Source organism: Colias eurytheme, chromosome 28 (assembly GCF_061535395.1).
Source record: "Colias eurytheme isolate Ceu_HAF_F1 chromosome 28, ilColEury1 Martin Lab GWU primary, whole genome shotgun sequence".
Taxonomy (NCBI): domain Eukaryota; kingdom Metazoa; phylum Arthropoda; class Insecta; order Lepidoptera; family Pieridae; genus Colias; species Colias eurytheme.
In genome coordinates, this window is record NC_143007.1 from 4,206,314 (window position 1) to 4,233,136 (window position 26,823).

The 26,823-nt window shown below is 31.9% G+C and overlaps 1 protein-coding gene across 1 annotated transcript; it reads right to left on the reverse strand.

Moving 5' to 3' along the window:
- Positions 1-760: 760 nt before the first annotated feature.
- spab (space blanket) lies at positions 761-22,219 on the reverse strand. Its single transcript, XM_090117529.1, has 6 exons — positions 22,169-22,219; positions 20,281-20,428; positions 17,180-17,312; positions 4,570-4,677; positions 3,485-3,621; positions 761-2,189 (listed from the first exon to the last, which is right to left on the reverse strand). Exons 1-6 carry the CDS (start codon positions 22,174-22,176, stop codon positions 2,070-2,072), a joined length of 654 nt encoding a protein of 217 aa, XP_089973655.1. The 5' UTR covers positions 22,177-22,219; the 3' UTR covers positions 761-2,069.
- Between the last annotated feature and the right edge of the window lie 4,604 nt (positions 22,220-26,823).

A 26,823-nucleotide genomic window follows, 5' to 3' on the forward strand; every position in this document is an offset into this window, starting at 1 on the left:
AATTGAAGATCTTTTGAAACGACTGAAGCTGTCTTTGACTGGATTTTTAAACTATTTATGAACATGTACAACAAAAATGATTTTAATGTGGTTAAAAAAGATAGTATCTACCTAATAAGTATGGATCGTATGAAGTTTTACAATAAGATTGTCTTCAAAATATTATTATTAGTATAGTATAAAATGAAAGAGTGCAATATTTGTTCAATTCCATATAACTTTGTATGCATTATAGGTCTTGTAACTGATACTTAATATAATCTGAATTTCATAAAATATGTACAACATATTCTAATGTTAAAAAGATTGTTATTTTTGTCATTTATATTTTATTTTAATTCTTATTGTTCAAATGTCGATATTTATAAGAGTTAATAAATATTCGAATGCATTGATATGTTTTATTTATTGTGTTTGGGAATGTTTCAATTAAATTTTTACTGGGAAACAAATGAGATACTATTATGTAAATAATAAATATAATATTATGTTTAAGAAATGTGTAATTTTTTTCAAGTCAATACGTATTATAAAGAAAGCATGTCTTTGGTAGAAGGTATTTATTTTATTTATTTATACTTTATTGTACATATATACCAGACAGAGAATAAGAAAATAGGTACAATAATTAAAAAAAAGAAGAAACAATCACGAAGGCACATATGTACGAAAAGGCGGCCTTATTGCTTTAAAGCAATCTCTTCCAGGCAACCCTGTTGTTAAGAACAAGGTATGTTGAGTAAACAAAAATAAAACACGATTGCTGACATAATTCATTTAATATAACACATATTATTCAATACAAGTAATATGAGGACTTATTACTATGACAAGATTAACGGCGACCATATTTCTATGTCCGAAGCTTAGGCCCAACCTTGAATTAACATTCAGAAGATATTTCATACCTTTAACAGTTAAATTTTGGCAGAAAAATAGATTATTTCAATGTCAGAAAAATACACCATCACAGTTATTAGGCAAACATTTTACGGTAAGAAAGGAAGCCGTCCCGATCTTTAGAAAATACGCGGGAAATATTCATCATGTTTTTTTTTTAGAAGAAAATTCCATCAAGTATTCCCGCGCTTTTTCGAGATCGCGAACATAGGTTTCTGATAGTCTCTGATATGTATTTAAATTTTATTTCTACGTTTTAATAATACAATGATATGTATCGTTTACCTAAGCACCTAGCAGACAGTATATTTATTTTTTCACATTTGACGTATAACTATGCGTAAGCAAATTGTATCCATAACCCACACATTTACAACATTGCACACATAGTCAAAACGTCATTGAAATTCCTAACCTATTTATGTACTTATAATTATTAATAAAAGAAGCAAAGATAATCTTTACACCAACTTATTCTACAAATCGATAAATCTATATGATATGTTATTTTATTTGAATCAACATCGATATTATTTAAATCTAATAAATGCCTCAGCCAGGATATATTAAATTTGAAGACTTATCACGTTCTATTATTAAATTTATTAAAGTTTAAACACATATAGTCTATTATTAAACAACATTCATAAGATATAGAATAATCAAAATGTTACATCTAAATATGACTATATGTCTACAGCAATTTGACAATAATTGAAAATAAAACCTCTTTTTTTCTACTAAATATTTGTAATTTTAAATAAATAAAAGGACTTTCAGTTGACCGTTTTTCAAAGCGATGATTCATTTAGTAGACCTTAATTTGACATATTATTCATTAATCGTTTGCCGTCTTGTGAAAAAAATACCAAATTATTAATCTGCTACGAAATATAGTAAAAAATATTCCATCTGTAATGTTAATTAATGAATAATATATCAACGAGTGGCCAAGAAAATGATACAGTTATATTCAAATCTCAAAAATCTTCAATAACTGTACCATATTTGGAAATGTAAAATTTATGAATAAAAATGTTCATGATTCATGAGAGAAAGGAACAAAGTGAACGAACATTTCTATTCATAAATGGACAATCCGTTTGAGTAGAATGAACAATTGGAGGTAATTTCAAGGATGGGTTGTTCATTTTACTCCGAAAGAGAAATTAGTGCATTCTGAAGACGCCGATGTTCTTTTCACCAGCTGTGTGCTGGACAGCTTCGCGGATCTGGTCGGTGGCTACAGGGCCTATGCATACAAGGGCCTCTTTGAAGTAGCCGCAGCTCTGTAAAGAATGTTGTATTAAGTATGTATGATGAATCGTTGCTGACCAGAGTCAGTCCGTGCGTTAAGAGAGACAGAAAGTCGAAGTTTGTGAGGATGTAAAAATGAATTGCCAAATGTGTTTACTGTTTATGAACGTAGAACTCAAGAACGACTGGACCAATTCTGCATTTTTAACGTTTTTATTATGGCAGAGTTTTAATGGAGAGAAAAAACGTGAATATGAAAATCAAATCAAATTTTTTTCACTCTGTTCGGGAATAAGCTATACTTGCTATTAGCTATTATAGCTTGGGACGGACGCACGGAGCGAAGTATTATTTGAAAAGAAGAATATTAGATATATTTACAAAAATCGTACCGAGAAACGTATGCCCTAATACAACTGAAAAAACAATCAAATTATGTAGGCATAAGCGAGCTTCTAAACAATCAGAATAAATATAACATTAGAAAAACAAATGCTAAAGAAAATATTCAAGTAAAGAGAAAACAAGGGACTTTTTCGTCGAAATTATAACCCGCAGTTGTTATAATGTAATTTTTATATTCTGTTTTTCCAGTAAAAGACCCACGTAATGAATAACCATTCGTTTGGAAATTACAGTGATGTTTTCTCAAAATAATACTATTAAAGGAAAACATGGTACATTAATTTAGAATATAATGAACTAGCTATGCCCCGCGGTTTCATTCGCGTACAAAATAACGGGCCAAAAACTTTCATATAGGTACATTTATTTTCTTAAAAGACTACCTAGCTTATGTTTATGTGTTCGATTATTTTCATTGTATAATTTCGACAAAATTTCATGGAACAAAAATATTTTTTTTTATTGGTCGATGAATCTGGAATATTTCTATTGAATCAAAATAAAGCGTTTTAGTAAATATTTGTATTCAACATAAAAACTCTATGTATGAAGAAAACACGACTAGGTATTTTATATTATTGACATTATAACTGCTTGCTAAGATATTTTGGTCACGTAGTCAGTTTTAGTAATAGGTATAGTCGACTGAGGTTTTTGGTTCCAATTTTACTTCAAAGATATAATCTGTCGTCGACCTATATTCCATGCTTTGTATTATAATACATTTATTATTATTTAATGCACTAGCAATTACATTTTGCCATTATTGTGGTAAATATTTAAAAAAAAATATTCTCCTCTTAGACAGATGATGCAGCAGAGGCTCCGTGAGATCTCACCTCTTTTGTATTCTTTCTTATCTTCTCTTGTTTCTCTTTTATTTGACGAATCAGAAATCATAACACTTCTTTAAATAACCTACCTTCCTCGGCTTCTGTCGGTGACGGCGTTGCATGATGCAGCAGAGGCCCCGTGTGACGTCACACTCACTGGACGTGGTACAATCGTCGTTGTACTGCTTGTGGCCGGCGGTGGGCGGGCGGCAGACGTGCATCTCACCTGGATTTTGAACCTTATTTGTAGGTTGTGTAGGTTGATTTTTATTTGTGTGTATAGGTATGTAGTAGATAAATTGTAAAATTTTGCTGTTTAAAAACGAACGGTATTTAATTTTACGTTAAGAATTTATTTTCCTTAAATGTCCAACGCCGTTTGTGGCGAAATTAGGTAAACAAATTGCCTGCGACATTTGATAAACACACAAAGACACAGAGTTACCTGTAGTAGCCTAGTAACTAGGTAAATAATCTTTTCGGAGCTATATTTTTTTAGGAACTAGGTAGGTACCTATACCATCGATGTCATTCATAAAAACTGCATTCACATACATTTGAATAACTAATTTTTTAAACAGTAGGGTAAGTTTTAATAAACGTTGCGTTATTGATATTTACATCAATCTTAAAATAATTAAATCAATTGTAATGTATAACAGGTATATCCTTTAATTTAAGTAGGTGTCCGAAATTATATTCTTTCCATCATCAACAAATATTATGTTTAAATTTGTGAAATATTTACACAAACCAGACATGTCAAAAAGCAATGAACTCAAGCTGTTATAGGTACCTATTGTTGAGGCAAATAGTGCTAATATAACACAAATGTATCGGCAAAACACCTAGATAAGTAATAAAATATAATATAGGTCGGTAAACTTACTTTAAAACATTTTTTTAAATTATTATACTGTGATTTTATAAAAGGACATGATTTTGAAACCCTACTGTGACTCATAGTGTACAAACTACAAATACATATTAAACAGTCAATAGATATAAAATCTGACTAAGAACCGATAAATCGGAATTCTTTTTACAATAATATTATAAAGTGATTTACATTGCCATTTCTAAACAAAAAAATCTCTTCTTTAAGACATTTTATTAATATCTGAACTATATAAACATTAAGTATGTACAGATATGACATATAAACTACAATTACCTGGCAGAACCTCCTCACATACAAGCCCGGCGTCACATTGGTTTTCACGGTTGCATATCTCACCAAGTTTTCGACCAGCAAACGCCGGCAGGCATCTCCCGCCTTCATCTGTGAACAAAACAAATAATATAATACTAGAAAATGAATAGAGAATATAATAAGAGAATTTGCTCTAATATTCAGAGCAATAAAGCCTCAAAAGAATATGTCCTTTCCTATCCTGTAGGAACTTTTATAATAATCTATATGTACTAATATCATAAAGCTGAAGAGTTTGTTTGTTTGAACGCGCTAATCTCAGGAACTACTGGTCCGATTTGAAAAATTCTTTCGGTATTGGATAGCCCATTTATCGAGGAAGGCCATAGGCTAGGTATATATCATCACGCTAAGACCAACGGGAGTGGATCATTGCGGGTGAAACTGCGGGGAACAGCTAGTTATAATATATTAGTAGCAAACTAACTTTGACCACTTTCTATTTAGGGCCGATTTTTCAATGCCCAGATAAACAGCTAGATAGACTTTATTCTTCAGTTAACAAAATATTCAATTTTTCAATAGACGAATAGGACTTATCTATTGAATAACTACGTTATTTGAGGAATAAATCTATTTGCCGCTCCAACGGCCAGATAGCGCGCTATTCGACGGTTAGGCGTTTGAGTTGACAACTGACGCGTCAAATTTGGGATATTTTCGTATGTCATAACATAGAGCGTAGAATTATTAACAATTAAACCTCTTTCTATATAATTATTATCAATTAAAATCATATTGAAATTGATGTTTTTGATAGTACTGATGACCATGCCATTGAAAATTTGCCGAACGCTGCCTTTAAGTATGTCGTTTCCATCGTAAAATATATAAATTGAAACACAAATTTAACCAAACTCTTTACTCGAATCAAAACAACAATCAACAATCATAGAAGACAAGAGCAATACAAGTCACAAGACAAACTTAAAATGCACTCCTGACGAGAGTCATAATGACGGTTGTTGACAAATTGCAAGAGTTGACTCTATCCCGCTCTAACCTGACTAATTTAATATGTTTGTTTCACCACTCCGAGAGCAGAGCTGCCAATATGGAAATATTTGGTCAGATAGTTATTCATCAAATAAATCACGATTGAAAAATAGGCGAGCCGTTATGAGTTAGATAAATAATTGAGTAAATCTATTCGAGGGGTAGTTATTATACTGTTTATCTCGGGATTGAAAAATCGGCCCTTAACCGAATAGGCAACTTTTATCTGAGTGAAACTGCATGCCTTAACTAGTCGTTCATAAAGCGCAATTTCAGTCGAGTTATAGTGCATTTATATGAAATTGTGCTCTGCCAATTGTAAACATTTTCCGAAATAAAAGTATATCAGTATCGACAGTATTCTATAGGTATATCGACGTATCAAAATTCATCCAAAACGGAAAGCCATACAATTGTTAATGTAGAATCGTAACAGAAAAACAAATAGTTGTTTTCGAATTTAAAATACAAGTATAGCTGTATAAATCGATCGTCTAAACATATTTATCATCTCCTTATTTAGATTTAAAAGACACATTCACAAAAAAAGTAATTCCTTCCATTAAAAGCTGAGCAAATACGCAGGTAAGGTTATTTGCGTTAATGAAATTACTTTTCGTTTCTTAGCGAATTTTCTGTGAAATTTTCCTTCAAATTTATAACAAGGTTCTGTTCGAGGCTTTTCTTTTTTGTTATTCGAAACATTTTGGCGACAATAAAACGGTAGAGCAATTTTGTATAATAATATGTATGTAAATGAATTTTTACGCAACAGAAAACGTAGCCAATTTATTAAATTTTATACTACCTATAGTAGGTATTATATTATTATCTGTAATAATACTATACATAAAACAATCCTACTAATATTATAAATGCGATGCGTTTGTTGCTCTTTCACACAAATACTACTTAACCGATTACAGTGAAATTTAGCACACATATAGAGGGTAACTTGGATTAACACATATTATGATAGGTCCTATCCCGGAAATCCCACGGGAACTGGAACGATTAGAGTTCTTCTTTATAAAACGCGGGCGAATCGCGGGCGGAAAGCTAGTAGACTATAGTTTTAAGCATGTATAAATTCCATATATTGAAAGTGATATTCTACTACAATTTGTGCCATTTATCAGTCTGTAGTTCGTTGACTTTTATATAAAAACTAGGTTTCGGCCCGCGGCTTCGCCCGCGCAGTCAAAGAAAAACCCGCATAGTTCCCGTTCCCGTGGGATTTCCGGGATTGCGTCATTTTCCCGGGATAAAAAGTAGCCTATGTCCTTTCTCGGGTATCAAAATATCTCCATACCAAATTTCATGAAAATTGGTTCAGTAGTTTAGGCGTGAGTAACAGACAGACAGACAGTGTTACTTTCGCATTTATAATATTATTATGGATAATATCACCTTTGGTATGAAAAATAATTAATGAATTTAACTCAAGCCCCACCTTATACAGACTAATATTTGTGTCCATTAACAAGATTACTTATTTCATGCCTTCTCATTCCAATTGCTAGAAGTGCGAAAAATTCTGTTATTTTGTTAAAAAATGTAGCGTCAGCAAAGATAATGCGATGTAATTTATTTTTAGTACTGAGAATGTCTTAATTTTAAATTAATGTTGCATTTTTTTTTAATTGCCAGCCTCTAAAAGAATGACGATGAAAACATTAAAATATTTTATTTTCAATTATTATGTACGTACGTAGGTACGTAATATTTTTATATTGATATTTTTAATCAAATCCTACTATGTAATAATATTATAAATGCAAAAGTTTGTGAGTATGTATACGTAATATATGGATGTTTGTTAGTCTTTCAACTTTCACGCAAATACTACTGAAACGATCACAATGAAATTTGGTATGTAGGTAGCTGAAAACCCAGAATAAGACATAAGCTACTTTTTATCCCGGAAATCCCACAGGAACGGGAACTATACGGCTTTTTCTTTGACTACGCGGGCGAAGCTGCGGGCGAAATTCTAGTCTTTTTATATGTATTTCAAACTGAAATAATTAACTGTCTAATAACTAATTTATAATATTTTTATTAAGGGCCGATTTTTCAATGCTTGGATAAAACTTATCCGTCCAATAAAGTATTACACGATAATATTAAAATGTCACGTAAACTGTCAAATACGGGCAATTAGAATACGTTTTTAAATTGGTAGTTTTATACATTATTCGACGAATAAGTTTTAACCAAGGATTGAAAAATCAGCCCTAAAATCATTAAGGGCTGATTTTTCAATCGTTGGTTAAAATTTATTCATCGAATAACGTACATATTAAACTACCATTAATTGTACAAGTGACATTTTAATATTATCGTGATACATATTTTATTGGACGGATAAGTTTTAAACTTTTAACCAAGGATTGAAAATCGGCCCTAAATATTGCTGTTATTCACAAGTAAATTAATCATAATAAACAATTTTCCTAATTTCCTCGGAGAATTATTTTGCGAAAGCAATTCGCTGACTAAAAATTTATTTGAACGTTAATTAATTTCTTTGATAATATATTTATTAGAAGCACGTAATATTATTATTTATTACAAGGGAAAAGATTAAATTTCTATTTGGCGGAACACTCACAAAAGACGGAAATAAGATTTGAAATTTCAAGAAGTATAACTGTACTAGATTTCCGCCCGCGGCTTCGCCCGCGTTTGCAAAGGAAAACCCGCATAGTTCCCCTTCCCGTGGGATTTCCGGGATAAAAACTATCCTATGTGTTAATCCAAGTTACCCTCTATATGTGTGCTAAATTTCATTGTAATCGGTTGAGTAGTTTTTACGTGAAAGAGTAACAAACATCCATACATCCATACATCCATACATCCTTACAAACTTTCGCATTTATAATAGTATAACTGTATAAGTTATGTACGTTTTTTTTTAATGTTCTTAGTTTTGTTTCTAAACAAGAGATTAATTCAATAAAAAAAGAGCGTGTGCGCCGAGCACATGTGACATAAGTGAAACTTCTTTGACAAGATTCAATGATACCAAAATCGTCGCCTTATTCCATGACGTGACAGAATTGCCATGACGCGACCTTGAAATTTTACTCTCAACGCACCTAAAGAAGTTTCACTTAAAAAAATTATATTCACATATTTTTTATTTTAATTACAACTGAAATGGGTTTAATCAAGTATAGTGTTTTGAAATAGAAGATTAATTTTGTTGAATTAAAATAATTCTGGATTTCATACGTTACGTGATTTAAGCTGAAATATGAAAATGTTTGAAGGCATAGGGCTGCCAACGTTGGAGATTAACGATTTAACTTATTAAGTAAACGGCAATGTTAATTATTGTCCTTTACGGAAAAACTATTCAGCGGAAAACTAATACACAATATAATTAAGTGAAACATTTTTATTTTTTACGTAATAAATTAGGTATGATATATAACATTATCTGAATCTGAATTATTATTATTTTGTATAAACTATTCAAATGTGGCCGTAATAAAGGGTCTATATAATTATAGTGATAGAATATACCTACTACAATAACTACATAACAATTATTTATCTGAATTTGATATTTAGTGTTAAGGCATTCAAATGTTTTATAAATATAAATTAAAAAAAAAAAAATAGATAACATCGATCACGAGCCGGGATTCGAGTCCGCGTTTTTGCCATTCCAGAGCAAAAAATAAAAATATACATATTATCAAGGATTTAAAAACACAAAGGTGCCAACCCTATACATTTGTAAATGTACAAAATAATTTGTATTTCAGACGTGGGTTTTGATAAATCCCTCGTGAATAATTTTAGAATGAAATAATAAATTTATCCTTGAATTTCACATTTGATAATATTATGTAAGATTTTCATGTTATATTACTTGCTAATTATTAGATTTAATTGAATGAACTAGGTTTTAATTATACTATTTTGTAGAAATATGGAAATTGGATTAATTTTCAACAGTTTCTGCGTAATAATATGTGATGTTTTATCATAACATTACCTATAGTTAGCCTAGCTATGTAAATATTATGTAGAACGCTATTTAGCTAATAAAATATCTATAATCTATACAAATATTATAAAGAGGAAAGGTTTGATTTTTTGTTTGTTTGTTTGTTTGTATGAATTGAATAGGCTCCGAAACTACTTGGCAGATTTGAAAAATTCTTTCACTGTTGGAAAGCTACATCATTTCTGAGTGACATAGGCTAGGTTTTATCCCGGAAATCCCACGGGAACGGGAACTATGCGGGTTTTTTTTTGAAAACGCGGGCGAAGCCGCAGGCGGAAAGCTAGTAATATTATAAAGCTGAAGAGTTTGTTTGTTTGTTTGTTTGAACGCGCTAATCTCGGGAACTACTGGTCCGATTTGAAAAATTCTTTCGGTGTTAGATAGCCCATTTATCGAGGAAGGTTATAGGCTATATATCATCACGCTACGACTAGGGCATGCAGAACCGGATCCGGTTCCAAGTTTCTGAAACCCGGTTCCAAATCGAGCTCGGAACCGGGTAGAACCGGGTTACCCGGTTCTTTTATAATACTTCGGAAAAAATACGAAATTAAACAAAAGTAACTGTAAAAGTACCTGATAGGCCTTTTATTTTACGCGGCTTGTGCCTTATTTTATTAAATAAATAAAGAAACAAAATTTCAATACTTCTCTTTATTTATCAGTCTTATAAAAGTACCTTGGCCCTTAGTCAAACGTCAGTATCGCCGAGGAATAGAAATTGCTAACGCTAATTATTGACATAAGCTCATGATATTTTGGTAATGGTTCGGTCACACTACCAACGACGATGACGACCACGACCAAAATTCAAATCTTGCCAAAATTTATTCAAAATAAAATATTTAAATCTACCGTCATTACGGTACTCGGAAAAAAATTAATTCGAGGTCAATTAATAAAAAAATAGTTTTTTTTTTGCGATTTTCGCCGAGACGGTAAGTTTATCATACAATCACCTGGAACCAAAATTGTACATCATAAAATTATGTACATATAAAAAAGGTTAAATACATTTTTTCCTAGGAGCTACCGTTTCTACGAAAAACCCATTTTTTTTTTATCCATTGATCTCGAAAAAATTTTTTTAATTGAGTTTTGCACAATTTATTTAATTTCGACTGGATGAAAATTTTGTTCGTGGTCGTCGTCGTCGTTGGTAGTGTGACCGAATCCTTAGGCAAAACATCATATGCTTATGTCAATTTGTATCGATAGCGTATTCTATTCCTTAGCGTTTTGACGGTTGTCTCGGCGCTCTTGTTATCATAATATCACATAAAAACATGAAAAGTACCCAGCTGTAGGTTTTGAGTCCCATGCGAATGTCGAAATTTGCGAAAATTTTCAGCATTTACAGCTGTATCTTTTGATGTATGTATGGCTTGTGAGTTGGCTGTATGGCTTGTGAGTTTGACTTTTTCACATAAAAGGGACCGAAGACTTGAGTATTCGATATAAATTTCAGCTTGATACCAAAAACAAAAACATGACTCGATCATTATATGAATCAGTAAAATTAACAGCTTTTCAAATTCACGAGAAATCTAATAAAAATATTTCTGTAGCCTAATTTTTGTCATTTTCGAAGCCTAATTTTTTTTGTTAGACAACCAATAGGAGCCACGCTTGAGGCGTGGCACGAAAATTCGCGATGCACGTGAGTCTGACGTTGCCAGATACAATAAATTTGTTAAAATAATGCAGCAAAATATAAATAATACTTTATATTTTAATATTTTGGTCGGAACCGGGAGAACCGGGTTTCATACTATTCAGACCCGGTTCTCAAGATCATCAAAAAACCCGGGTTTACCCGGGTTTTTCGGAACCGGGTAAACCCGGGTGCATGCCCTAGCTACGACCAACAGGGGTGGAGCCACGGGGGTGAAACCGCGCGGAGCAGCTAGTAATTAAATAGAATGAAAATCGCATCAAATTTTATGCAAGAGTTTGCTAATACGCGATTCTTTTGTCCATACTGAGTTTGAGTAGTATCTACATTCATGTAATGATGTAGAAAGATTGTGTGTGTATGTTTGTTTGGAAAGAACGCTCCAAAAATACTGGACCGATTAGAAACATTTCTGAGTGATATAAGCTATTTTTTTTTATCATGAGTGAATCCAGGCGGAGCCGGGACAAGCGGCTAGTATATTAAATAACAACATTCACCCAAGGGCAATCTGTGACATTGTAATAACAATAAATTCATTTTGTATGGGGATAAAAATAATATTATTAAAAGGTTCAGTTTCCTCTCTCAGACGCCCTAGGCTTCGACCGTTTGACCTTTGCTCTTATATGACGTAACATCTCTACATTTAAAAGACTTCACATCAAAATAAAATGTATTTTTTAAGTGAACAAAAAAAGGGAGACCTTATCGTTATGAGCGATTTCCACTAGGCAACTTGAATCTTCTATAATAAAGATTGGCTATATTATGAAGTATCAAATCGATATTTAGTAGGTATAGTATAGTTACTTTTGTTTCAATAAAATAAATTGATGACGTCCATTTTGTTGTACCTACCTACATTATGGTTACCATGGCAACATGACATTTTTTATTGCAAGCAGTTTTGCGACAACTATAACTGCGACTTTTTATTCATAATTAACCAGTTTTCTGCCCGCGGATTCTCCCGTTTTGTCTAATACCTCATAAATTATAATATACTTAAAGTTTCCTCTTGAATCACTCTACCTATTAAAAAAACGCATCAAAATCCGTTGCGTAGGTAGTTCTTAAAATTTTAAGCATGCATAGGCACATAGGGACAGAGAAAGCGACTTTGTTTTATACTATGTAGTGAATATTAACAAGAACAAAGTTATTATTAAGACAAGAAAACTTTAGTTAATTACAAAGTTTGAAATGGATCTGCAAATAAACTTTTTAAATTACAAGTTATATTTGAAAGGTGACGATTTTCTTATTCGAAATGTTTGAAGTAGAAATAAGATTATTTTTTTAATAAATAGACTGGTTTAAGAATTTGAACTATACAAAAGTTAGAAGGTCCCTTTGACAACATTTTTTTTGCTAAGGCACAATTCCTTTTTAAAAAAACTTTTGAAATGAAACTTCTTTAGGTACGTTGGGAGTAAAATTTTAAGTTCGCGCCATGGCAATACCGTCACGTCATGGAGTGAGGCGACGATTTTGGAATCTTTGAATCTTGCCAAAGAAGTATTACATCTGACTCGTGTGCTCGGAACAAATGCTCGTTTTAGATATAAAAGTGTTTCTTATATTATTACTAGCTTTCCACCCGCAGCTTCGCCCGCGCAGTCAAAGAAAAACCCGCATAGTTCCGGTTCCCGTGGGATTTCCAGGATAAAACCTATCCTATTTCCCGGGGTAAAAAGTAGCCTATGTCCTTTCTCGGGTATCAAAATATCTCTATACCAAATTTCATGCAAATTGGTTCAGTAGTTAAGGCGTGATTGAGTAACAGACAGACAGACAGAGTTACTTTCGCATTTATAATATTAGTAACTATGGATAATAAAAATGCAACGATATTTTCAGTTTCAATTTCATAAATATTCGAATATTCTGTTAAAAAATTAAAATACACTTAATAGCAAAAAAGAAACAAAAATTCTGTGATATATTTTCAATATTAACTTCATAAATTCAGATTTTCAGTTAAAATCCCGATTTTTTCTATTTTTTAAAATGTATATATATATATATATGTATATCTAAAAAGCATTTGAATGCTTTAAAATTGAAATATCAAATACACTTAAAAAAATAAAAATTGTAAATGCCATTTAGTGAAATTCCCTTTTATGTTAAAAGCTCTCTCTAATTCACACCTCCCAAGAGCTTTTCAACTTGTGTTGAGTGGAAAGCGTTTTTCTTTAGCTTTTTCTGCTTAACTAGCTGTGCACGTGACTTAGCGTGAATCACTAAATAGTATAAAACAAAGTGTGTATGTACCTATGCTTAGATCTTTAAAACTACATAACGGATTTTTATGCGGGTTTTTTAAGAGAGTTATTCTCGAGGAAGGTTTAAGAATATATTTTAAAGGTTTTGGATAAAGCGGGCAAAGCCGCGGGTAGTAAGCTTCTGTCATAAAAGTTATACAATTTAGATACTTCTGTGTAATTTATGCAAAAAGGAGTAGTAATATTGATGCATTTATTTTTATTTGCCTTTTAGTTCATTATATATTTAGAATAAAAAAAGCTCCTGAAATATGCTTTCCGTTCGTTGCAACCGTTCTTCATAGATTTTCCATTCACTCTTTCAATCTCTGCAAGTTGTTTTCAACGAAAAGAAGTTACGAACATCCTTTATATTACAAACTAGCTGTGCCCCGCGGTTTTACCCGCGTTGCTCCGCTCCTGTTGGTCGCGTGATGATATATAAAATATAGTCTACCTCGATAAATGGGCTATCTAACACAGAAATATTTTTTTAAATCGGACCAGTAGTTCCTGAGATAAGTGCGTTCAAACAAACAAAAAAAATCTTCAGCTTTATAATATTAGCACATAATATTATTAATATAGATGATACAAAATTATACAAAATAGCCTATAGATGCTTCAATTTATCGCGTCCAATAAAAGTAATGAGTTTGAGTTTCAATATAAATTGATGCCATAATTCATGGAAGTCGGTTAACATATCCGATCAAAATATAACTTTACTGAAAAATATTATGCTTGAACTTTTGCAATTAATTTTCGTTCCGGGATTAAACGATTTTTCCAATATAACATATATTTTTAACAAGCTCATGTTTATTGAAAACCAACGCGTGGTTTATTGATTATGATCTTCTTGATTATGATATTAAAAATGGCATGCATAGGTTACGTCAAAAATAACTATCGTTTACAGTTAACGTTTCAGCTTATATACCTAATACTAGCTGTGCCCCGCGGTTTTACCCGCATTTCTCCGCTCCTGTTGGTTTTGGCGTGATGATATATAGCCTATATCCTGCCTAGATAAATGGGCTATCTAACACCGAAAGAATTTTTCAATTCGGACCAGTAGTTACTGAAATTAGCGCGTTCAAACAAACAAACTCTTCAGCTTTATAATCTTCTCTTATATATAAAAATGAATCGCAAAATGTGTTGGTAAGCGCATAACTCGAGAACGGCTGAACCGATTTCGATAATTCTTTTTTTATTATATTCCTTGAAGTACGAGGATGGTTCTTATGTAGAGAAAACGTAAACATGTACCACGGGCGAAGCCGGGGCGGACCGCTAGTATGAGTATAGATTTAATAATGTGTTTTATACATATTAAATTAATTTCATATTAAATTTATAACTGGTTTAATAGTACATTATGTCTCAAATTGACCGCATGTTTGAAAATTTTCTTTTATTAAAGGTAAGTAACTGTTTGGTATGTACCTAACTATTTCACTAATGGCATGCATACTTTTTGTAAAATATGTACAATAGATTAGATAATATAATATGATTACTAGTGGTCCGCCCCGGCTTCGCCCGTGGTACCTACATGTTTAAACTATCCTATCTCTCAAGTTGGATCGAACTGCACATGGTGTGCGAATTTTATTATAATCGGTTAAGTGGTTTAGGAGTCCATTGAGGACAAACATTGTGACACGAGATTTATATATATTAAGATAAACAAAAAGTATTTACTTAGATCATGGTCGATTTGTATGATGACAATGAATACAATGTAGGTTGTTCACCTTTACTGTAAAAGAAAATCGATCAGTGAAACATATGTGATATTATTCTGCCACATACTTCACAAGGAATACGGTTCATTTTTTATTAATCCATACTATCTCTATTTACATTATTAATTCGAAAGTAAGTCTGTTTGTCTGTCTGTCTCTACTTCATGTCAACCACTGAACCGATTTGTTTGCAATTTGGAACAAAGATAGTTTTAAACTTATGAAAGAACAAGGGTTATCCCGTACATCCCAACCAAACGGGAACTATGATGGTTTTCTTTTGACAACGCGGGCGAAGCCGCGGTCGGAAAGCTAGTCTTATAGAATACAATGAATAATGTTATATTCTATACGTGTTTCTTATACAAATAAGAACTAGAAACCTTAACAAAACTGCTGACAAAGAAAATATTGCTGACGTAGATACCCAACTGCTTAGTTGTTCAAATTCGTTCGAGAACTGTGCAGTTCTGAAATGGTTAGATGTTTATTTCAGATTTTCGAACATTGCAGTGTATTATGAAACAAATAAAATGTTTTGTCTAGTATTTTTTTTAATAATAATTTTTCGTTGTAAATTGATATAAAAAGAAAAATTGCTTTAAAAAGTATTTAATTTCTAAATATAACAGTATTTGCATAATATGTATTTGAAACACTAATCACTACATTATAGCTAGTATAAAACAAAGTCGCTTTCTCTGTCCTTATATCACTTTGTATGCTTAAATCTTTAAAACTACGCAACAGATTGTTATGTGTTTTTTTTTAATAGATAAAGTGATTCAAGAGGAAGGTTTAGTATTAATTTATTAGGTTTTAGACAAAGCGGGCGAAGCCGCGAGCGGAAAGCTAAATCCATATTAATATTATAAATGCGAAAGTAACTCTGTCTGTCTGTCTGTTATTCAATCACGCCTAAACTACTGAACCAATTTGCATGAAATTTGGTATGGAGATATTTCCCGAGAAAGGACTACCTTTTATTGCGAAATATGTACCACGGGCGAAGCCGGGGCGGACCTCTAGTATTTAAATAAGTATAAAATGTTGTCTTGTTATAAATTGAGATATTAAAACCAGTTTATTATATTATTTATCTTTGATCAAATAAATTATTAACACTTTATCAAGCCTGTAGTTTGGAACAAAGCAAATTCATTTCAGAAGTTAGTCAACTGTAAAAGTTTTAATGGTATCCCGAAAATATTTAGTAATTTAGTGAGTAGAGTTAGCAGGGGTTGCTTTATTATTTTAGTAAATTTGTGCGCTAAATGTTCAATTACTTTTAGAAAACGAAAGGGACCAATATAGATTAAATTCAAAAATATTTGTAGGTATATTGTGTTATGTATATGTCGTGGCAATATCGTAGATTTGCTCACTTCATGAAATGATCGATCATTTCATGCAGTGAGCAAATCTACGATATGGCCACGACATATTAATATAATACATAGAATCATTCTTTACTAAACATTTTATTGTACTTAAAATAAATATAATATTTTTATAAGGACAAAACATTCAGCATGTGTAGCAGAAGCATCTGCAACCCTGGTGTAATGATGACGATGCACAATAGCTTATAGTCTATTTTCATAAATATATGCTTAAATTAGATTATGAAATAGAACCTACCTGTCTTCAAGCACACGAGGTCACGGCAGCAGTCCCCATTGCTGATACAGGGGGAGCTGTAGCAGTAGGTCTCGTCAGCATAAATAAAGAAATGCTTAGATACGATGAAATGAATCCTACCTGTGTCTAATTACAGCCCACAGCAGCAGTTTCCATAAGCAAATAGACTCTAGTCATAAAGAACACTTAAATTAGATTATAACCTAAATCCTACCTGTCTCCAAGCACATGAGACCACGGCAGCAGTCCCCATTTGTGATGCAGGGGGAGCTATAGCAGTGGGTCTCGTCAGCGTCCTCTATACGGTTGCCTTCAAGGGCCTCCGCGTAGATCTCTTCGGGTTCCACCTAGGAAGAGTAATTGTTTATAATACTAGCAGTAATTCGTAATGTATTAGCAGTAATAGCAGTAATAGTAATGGTTCCCTGAAAGGGTTTGCATAGTATCTATCTAAATTCTCAAATTTCCTTTTTCGACCGTGGATAATATTATTATGTTAACTTCAACTTTTTTTTTCAAGTTTTGAATCGTAACCTTGTACGACGGACGACGATACAAAATCAGCTGTTGTTAGTAGTTTTTAATAAATATTACAGTAGTCATAACTAATGTATCTACTATTCATGTGTTGGACAATACATTGGTAATTAGATTCTTCTATTTCTAAAAGGCTGTAACCAAAGCTCTCTTGCGCCTATATTGATCACTGATAGAAGCATATAAGCATCATTGAAATATAAATAAATATAAACAATTTTCATTTCTACAAGTAGTTCGTAAGATGATAAATTTCGGAATATCTGTTAATAGACATCAGAAGCTGTTTGATCTGTGACATATAGGCTATAAAGGTCTACATCAAAGAGGTTTCAACTGTTTAAAAATAAACTTCATTCAATCGTGTTCACTCAATGCTCGCTCATGCATGGCTAAGATCCTTGTTTCGTGATCCATATACGTGACCTTTACTAAATAGGTGGCATGTTCATGACGTTTAAAGTTGAATAATTTTAAGTTGATAGAGTAATTATAGGTTCAGGGGGTTTATGTAAAGCTAGAATATGTGCAGATTTATAGAATAGAATAGAAAACACTTTATTGTACAATGCACACAAAAACAGAATTAACAGAAACGATATGCAACTTAAAATAAATGTACAATTTGTCGGCCTTATCGCTTAAAAGTACCTAAAGCTTATTTATGTGTTTGTATTCAGACATAATAATTAGCCAGAAAATATGTAGAGGTAGTTATAATTGGTTAGGGTAAAAATCGTAGTCTTTATGAAGATGATGTTTATTTTGGTAAAGGTGATGATGATTATGGTCATTTTGGTGTTGGAGAAAATAAAAAAAAACGCAACCACACATAAAATTAAGTATTTATTACTTTATATAATTTATAATGCTATTGTTGTATGTTTGTGTGTAGGAATTAGAGATGCGCCGAATAGTGGTTTCACCGAATAACCGAACCGAATATTCGGCCGAATTATTCGGTTCAATGTTTCATTTTCTATTGGGACTAAAAGCATTGTCTTCAGACTTCAGGATTTAAAGTATAATAAATATTAAATACTGACTAAGTGCTAATAATAAACATGATTAAATTATGTTGATATAAATTTACAAAATAAACGTTGATTTGAAATGTAATGATTTTTTTATTTTATATACCTTAGGTTCAACACATTCTTCATAGGATTTCTTTGACTTGTGTATAGTATGACAAAAATCATACATAATATGAAGTTATTTATTTAGTTCTATAGCCAAGAAAGTAGAAATACTCATACCGAATATATTCGGCACCTAAACCGAATAATTCGGCCGAATACGAATAGTGAAAAAGATGCCGAATATGCCGAATACCGAATATGTATTCGGTATTCGGCGCATCCCAAGTAGGAATATATGATTTCTTTAATTCTAAAAGTGACTACGTTACTGAGGTAAGTACATGGTAAGTATCACGAAGAGATGTGTAAAATAGCAAATCCAAATGGAATATGAATTGAAATTTAATCTTTATAGATTTTGCTTGTTAAATACGATGGAATGCCATAACAATAATTAAATAATTAAATTTTTGAAGTGAAACTTCTTTAGGCGGGTTGAGAGTAAAATTTGGTCGCGACGTAGGAATGCCGTCACGTGGAGTAAGGCACGATTTTGGTTTCTTTGGATCTTGTCAAAGAAGTTTAACTTCTGACACGTGTGCTCGGCACACACGATCTTTTTTTATAAATTTCATTTAAAAATAAATTGGACATGGTTTTTGTACATAATTCTGTTTATACGGTTATTATTGCGTATTTCTATAATTTTACTCTACCAATCACATTATAAGTTTAGCCTAGTGACGTCATTTCATAGAATTAGATCGATAAATTCATTTTCATTATTCGTAGATGCCGATAATTACGAAAAAGGCTTTTGTAACGATTTGTCATTTTTATGTGGGTTAGTGTAATCGGCTTTCTTTACATCGATAATTTATTTCTAGAAAACTAATCACATGCTATATCCAGACTATGAAACAAAATTAAAAGCCATAATATTTTTTATTGTAAAAAAAATCTTTAATTAGCTAGCCTGTGTGTATTTTAAAATAATAAAGATATTTATTTACTAGGTACTCATAGTTTTTTGGACCTTCGTTTCTATAGCTACTTTTTACCGCTGTAAAACGACTCATTTCTCTCATAAGGAAATTACAATCATATTACCTAGTGCTATAACCATTTTTCCCTTCAATCAGTACTGCAGCTACCTATTCTCCTAAAACGAATTGCTAGAAATCTATATCTATACTAATTACTAATTACTAATAATATTATAAAGGTTTGTATGTATGTATGTATGGTTTTCACGCATAAACTACTGGACCGATTTTGATGAAATTTGGCACAGATAATCTTTAGACCCTGAGAAAGAACATAGGCTACCTTTTATTGCGAAATATGTACCACGGGCGAAGCCGGGGCGGACCGCTATTCAATAATAAAATTCGAGTGTCTGTTTTTAATATTGAAGTAATTGATTTTTACTATATGTATATAAATGTATACACTGTACATAAACCAAAATAGTATTTTTTACAATTTCTGTCTGTTTGTTAGCTAATATCAGGAACGGCTGGACCGATTTTGACGTGACGTTCACTGCCGTTGCTTTAAAGCTGTTGTTATAAGCTATTTTTAAGCTATTTTTTATAGCGATTTTCCGACAGGAAAATTAGGATTAAAAGTAAAAAACTGGGGTTAAACCGCGGGACGCAGCTAGTTTTAAAATAAGAAATAACAATCCACATACCTGTCCATATGGGTAGTGACGGTACGGGGACCTCGCGTACCCCAAATTGGCCAGCATGTCAGAGCTGAAGTGGTTGAACAGACCCCCCCAAGCGTAGCCTGAGCCGAGGCAGGTCAGCACCAGTAATGCTGTGATCCCCATGTTGATACTGCAAGAGATTGTCTTGTTAGTCTACTGGATGAGTCTACTAGTTTCAAAGGAAAAAGGAAATCAGAAAGAAGAAAGAAGAATGAGGAATGAGGAAAGAAAAAAGAGGGCAGAGAAAAGAGAAAAGAACGCTATAAACCGCACATAAATGAGTAACAAAAACCCTTAACAAATAATTCACAAACTTACATAAGAATTTTACGTTTTTTATTATTCAATTAAAATTATAAACCAATATTTCGGGTATCAGAGTCAGTCATTTTCATTGCAATACATATTTTCTTAGAATTGAGGAAGCTTTATCGTAAGTAATTGCTGCTGTTGTATATTTATTTTAACTTCGTCGAAGGTGTAAAAATTTGAAATTTGAATTGATTATTTTTCCGACCCAAATATCGACCAATAGAATTGCACCATTCGACGTCACGTGGTACAACCTACATGGTATTATACTGATAATTTTTTGAAAATTTTCTCTGGTCGTTGACGTCAAACTGACAGGCTGAATTTAATTGTGAAATTATTGGCCGACATTTGGGACGGAAAAATAATCTCCCGAATACCACACGAGCTTCAAAATTATCTGGCATTTCCCTCAAGGTTCCCTGCAAACAAATAAAGTCGTCAAGTTTTTCAGGAAAAATCACTCGCGCTTCGCGTTCGTGATTTTTTAACCTTGACTAAAAACTTGACTCCTTCATTTGTTTGCAACGAACCTATCGGAAAATACCCGATAATTTTGAAGCTCTTGTGGTATTATAAGCATTATAAGTGATTAATTATATTAAGTACATTTGGATTGGTAATTATATGACGACGACATTTTGTTTTTACAACATTAGCTACTTTACACGGCCGATAGATTCAGAAAATTTTCAGTTCTCTGTTTTACGACTTGTTTTTTAATTTTATGCAATTATCCTACATCCCCATAGGTTTAACAGAAATTGGATTTTTAACTTACATAAAAAAAAATTACTTATATCGACTGTCATGTATACGTAATATTATCTACGTAATAAATAAATAAAAAATAGATATGTTTGCGTTTTTATAGTTTATTTATTTGTTGATTATCTCAAAGGACAAGTTATATTGTAAAAACTGTAGGAAAATTCGAACCTAACAATGTTTACAATAATTTTACTGTGACACATTCATCAAATAAACCGATTTCTCTGATAACTACTTAACATATTAAAGTTTTATTTTAGCGTACTTAGTACATAAAAACGTACCGTATATATAGATTTTTTATCAATGGCCGTCTGAATATTAAAAAAGCAAGTATATTTAAATACTACAATCTTTTATATTATGTATATTGATTTATAGAGAAAAATACTATTGCACAATATTTAATCGATTTTCCAAGATTTTCTTCTCATTCATTAAAGTCATTTTCCAAACAGAAAGCATTTAAAACATTTCTTATGCAATAAAATTACTTCCAGTATGTCTTTATAACAACTTTAGCTCACAATAAGCAAATCGTAGAAATAAGAAAAGTTAAATTAATTTACCAAAAAGCTTTTAATTTAAAAACGGCAACTTTTTTAACAATTGAACGCCACAGGTGCTAAAAATCACAGCGCACAGATTAAAAAGCATTTCACGAAAAAAGAAAAACATTTACGCGCGCATTTATTATCTGTTCAATTGGCGCGCGAATTTCTTTTTATTCAGCCTGTCCTTGGAATCGTTTTTTTTATGTATACTTACCTATACAGTATGTACTTACCGGTACATGGTCTGTCCTGTCCGACGTCCTGGCTACGACTGTGGATCTATACAAGGGTGTTAACTGCGCATGGTAGGAATAGTTAGGGCGGTAACATCATGTAGGGGATGTGGTGCGATTTTTCGTCGCGTGACGTCAATGGATTGTCGCAATGTTTTATCTACACAGTATAGACTTCTTCTCGTAATATAAAGCTGAAGACTGAAGAGTTTGTGTGTTTATTTGAACATGCTAATATTCTTCAACCTAGTAAGGGATAATTTGATTAACATTTTTTTTTATTTACAGTGTTATGTTTCATATCATGTCTATAAGTCAAATGAGTGATGATATACAATTTTTCTTCCAGGCGCACATGAATTAAATAAATGTTTGAAAATATCGTTCATTGTTTGTTTATTATATTTACCACCGTTAGATGATGAAAGGATTTTAGTACAATAATGTTAATTATTATATTTGAGAGCTTTACATTACATGCAGTCTAATGTAGGTATTTATTGGGTTTGCCCTATTGATTTTAACAAAACCTATGCAAAATCCCTTATAAAAATATTTATAAATACACATATTATCACACTCGTTATTTGTTTTAGTGATTTATATAATATTTGTTTTTCCCTTAATATATTTTATTCTAGCAATAATGAAGGCATGCAAATTAACTAATATTATTATCTCCGATAGATGTTTATATTTTTCATTACTATTGATGTAAGTACTTAGTCAATCACTGAATTTTTTTATTCGAAGTCCATTCTTACCGTCCAGATAACAGTCATTTAATTAATACCAGAATTAAATTGTTTCAATGAAGCTTTTCCAATGTACCTACAAACTTGAAAAATGAAATCTATTGATCTGCTCTATTTATAACTCTCTAAATCAATAAATATATCAGAGTAGTAAATCTCAATTAAAATGACTAGCCCAAATGTTTATAACATACATAATATTCTGTAGTCTCTTTAGCTTTAGCTTCAAAGTATATAATATAATATTTGTATAGGACAAACGTCATAACCAAACATAACCTTGCAAAAATTTGCGATTTTTAGTCGCAGCCTTGTCACTTCAATATGAACCCTCCTTTACACAGCTGATATCCGGTACATTAAAACATTTTCGCGGAAGCAATCCTATTTTTATTCCCCTTATAATTTATTAAAGTAAAGATTAATAAAGTGAAATTCTATGTGTAAATATTCGTCTTTTATACGTTTTGGAGTTAAACTTCTTTAGGCGCGTTGAGTAAGATTTCAAGGTCGCGTCATGGCAATACGGTAACGTCATGGAGTAAGGTTAAGTAATTAATCTTGCCAAAGAAGTTTCACTTCTGACACGTGTGCTTGGATACACGCACTTTTTTATACCAATTTTCATTCTTTTGTAAAATCATGAAACAGAATTTAGTATAGAAAAAATTTCACTTCTGACACGTGTGCTTGAACACACGCCCTTTTTTATACCTATTTTAATTCTTTGGCAAAATCATGAAAGAGTATCTTTTAAATAAAAATGAATCGCAAAATGTGTTGGTAAGCGCATAACTCGAGAACGGCTGAACCGATTTCGATAATTCTTTTTTTATTATATTCCTTGAAGTACGAGGATGGTTCTTATGTAGAGAAAACGTAAATATTATGTACCACGGGCGAAGCCGGGGCGGACCGCTAGTTTAGTATAGAAAAAGTTTCACTTCTGACACGTGTGCTCGGCATACACGCTCTACTGTACAAACTGTATTGAACACTTTTGACCTTTAACTTGATTCGTGTTTGATTGAATATTTTCTTTATTCTGAAATGTTGTTTTAGTTTAATTAATACTTACTATCGAGATGTTGTGTAGTTAAAATAATATGAGCGTTTTTGTCGAAGGAATAATATAAGAAAATAATAATGGTGTAATTTATGTATATATGTAATTTTTTTAAGGAAATTAGTGCATTAGTTTCTGGGTATTCTGAACACAATAGCTGGCTAGTTTTATTAAATAAAACTAGCTGCTTGTGCCGGTTTCGATTGTAATTAGTAGACATCGGATTATATAATAAAACAATATTATATAAAAAAACATAAAACTCTCTATTTACGGCGTTGGTGCATATTTTAGCCTTTTCCCCCAATCGTGCATATTTGTATAAGTAGCGGGAGTTTTGATTGGTCGATTAGCCAATCAGAACGCTCAGCGAGTAAACAAACCCTATTTTGGCATGGTAAAATGGCAAAAAATTACAATGTAAATTTTGAGCCATTCAAAATAGGGCTAGATTACCCTTTTGGAGCTAAAAACTTAAAACACAGGTTGATTATATTTAAAAAGCATTTGAATACCATAAAACCAAAAATATCAATTCAACACGGGTTGATTTCCAAAAAAGCCCGGAAAGGTCTAAGGTGGCAACACTGGGCTCGCCGCGGGTGACAAACATCACTAGCGTCACTATTGCGCTCGAAAATTTGGTAAAAATGCTTAATAATTGTATATTGGCACAAAAACTATACTTAATTTCAAGAAAATTTCACTGTTTTTGTACAATCTTTGATTAAAATATATATAAAAATAATAAAGGTTTTTTGATTTTGTATTGTGCATAATATTTTAGGCATATCAGTCGTTTTTAGTGCATATTTCGGCCTTTTTTAGTGCATATTTGCATGCATATTTTGGCATTTTGTTAGTGCATATAATCCGATGTCTAATAATTAGTATTGGTAATACCTATATAGAGATACAATATTATGTAATAGAGATATATGATAGAGTTTTTCAATTATTCTTTTTAATCGGTCGAGTAGAGACAAAGAGAGAGTAGTCTTATTAGTTTAGATTTATACAACGTATAGCAAAAGATCCTCAAGTAAAATATAAAATAAATGTATTACAATATTATGTATAGATCTTTTTTATTATTTATAAGATTATGATCTAAGACTCTATACTAATATTATAAAGCTGAAGAGTTTGTTTGTTTGAAAGCCCTAATCTCAGGAACTACTTTATAAATTCTTTCGGTGTTAGGTGGCCCATTTATCGAGGGAGGCTATAGGCTATATGTCATCACGCTAAGACCAACAGGAGTGGAGCCATTCGGCTGAAACCGCGAAGCGCAACTAGTGATGTATAAAGCTATATCCACTGTATATCAGTTTTGTGTCATACGACATTGAATACTCAAATTACCTATTATTATAGTGACATGGATATATGGTCACATTTTGCGTGAGTGAATCAGAAAGGTCTTGGTGACCATACGTTTGGAAAATGCGGAATTCATAATATTAACTAATCAGCTAAAAAACAGCTATTTTGTTTTTAAATACTGAATTGTTTTAGTGTAGAGCACTTATTATTTTATTCATGTATACTTTGTTGTAATTTATTTCGTTTCTTATTAGTTTGGAAGGACTGTGTGTATGTGTGTGTGTGTGTGTGTTCTATTGCGTTTTAAGCAGTATGAAGCGGTCAGCATTTTCCAACTCCTTAATTATAATAAATTGATTATAATAAACTACTTTTGATAAACCAATACATACATTTATTTAAATGTCACCATGCGTTTAGATATAATGGGAAATACTCCTGAAATAAATCAATTTTATTTTATTTTTTTATTTTATATTACAAAAAACGCTAGCATATGTTATATGTATATTGCTTATTTGCCACATTTAAAAACCAATAACACAAAGCATGGACGCAGTGACAAAATTGAATGAACACCCACCCTCCACCCATACCTCGGCTGTGACGTTCATCAACTACCTATATTTTAGGGGACATTGTGCCGAATTATCATATGTTGGTGAAATTACGTATTTGTCATCGTAAAACTGTAAATTCCGTTAAATTATAATCTTTGACTCTGCATCTGATCTTTTGGAAATATATTATCAGCATCCTACTTATCCTACTAATATTATAAATGCGAAAGTTTGTGAGGATGTGTATGTGTGTATTTTTTACTCTTTCAAGCAAATACTACAGGAATTAACTTGGATTAACACATAGGATAGGTTTTATACCGGAAATCTCATCAAAACGGGACCTGTGCGGGTTTTTTTTTAAACGCGGGCGAAGCCGCGGGCGGAAAGCTAGTAATACATAATTGCGATGTACCTATTCTCAAGTCTAATGAGAAATATTGCGTTAAAATTACAAGCAAGTGTTTCGGATCGTTTGTCGACATGTACTTATGCTATCCACCTAGGAATAGGTGTCAGATGTTTCTATAATAATTATGCTAGCTAGCTAGCTCTCAAACTGCGACCTACACAAACTTATATTGTCACTATATCAAATTATTTTAGTGTAAATAGGCGTACTAGAGCATTCTTTTGTTGTTCTTAGTGCGTTCGAAAAGATTCTATGCTATGTTCTAATACTGAAGGACACTGAATACGAGTTTTCGTTTGCACTAAAAGATCACGAAAGAATGCTCTTGCTCTTGCTCTAGCTAGTTGTTCGTTTCATGTTAATACACCGATAAAGGAATATCACGATCTTATTATTTAGAAAACGAAAAAGATATTACTATTAATTATTACGATTAAATAACAGCAAGGTTTAAATAAAACATTCAATTAAATGATTCAACAATTTATTAAATATATAACAGCTTACTCTAGATAACAGGTAAGATTAGCGTCTAA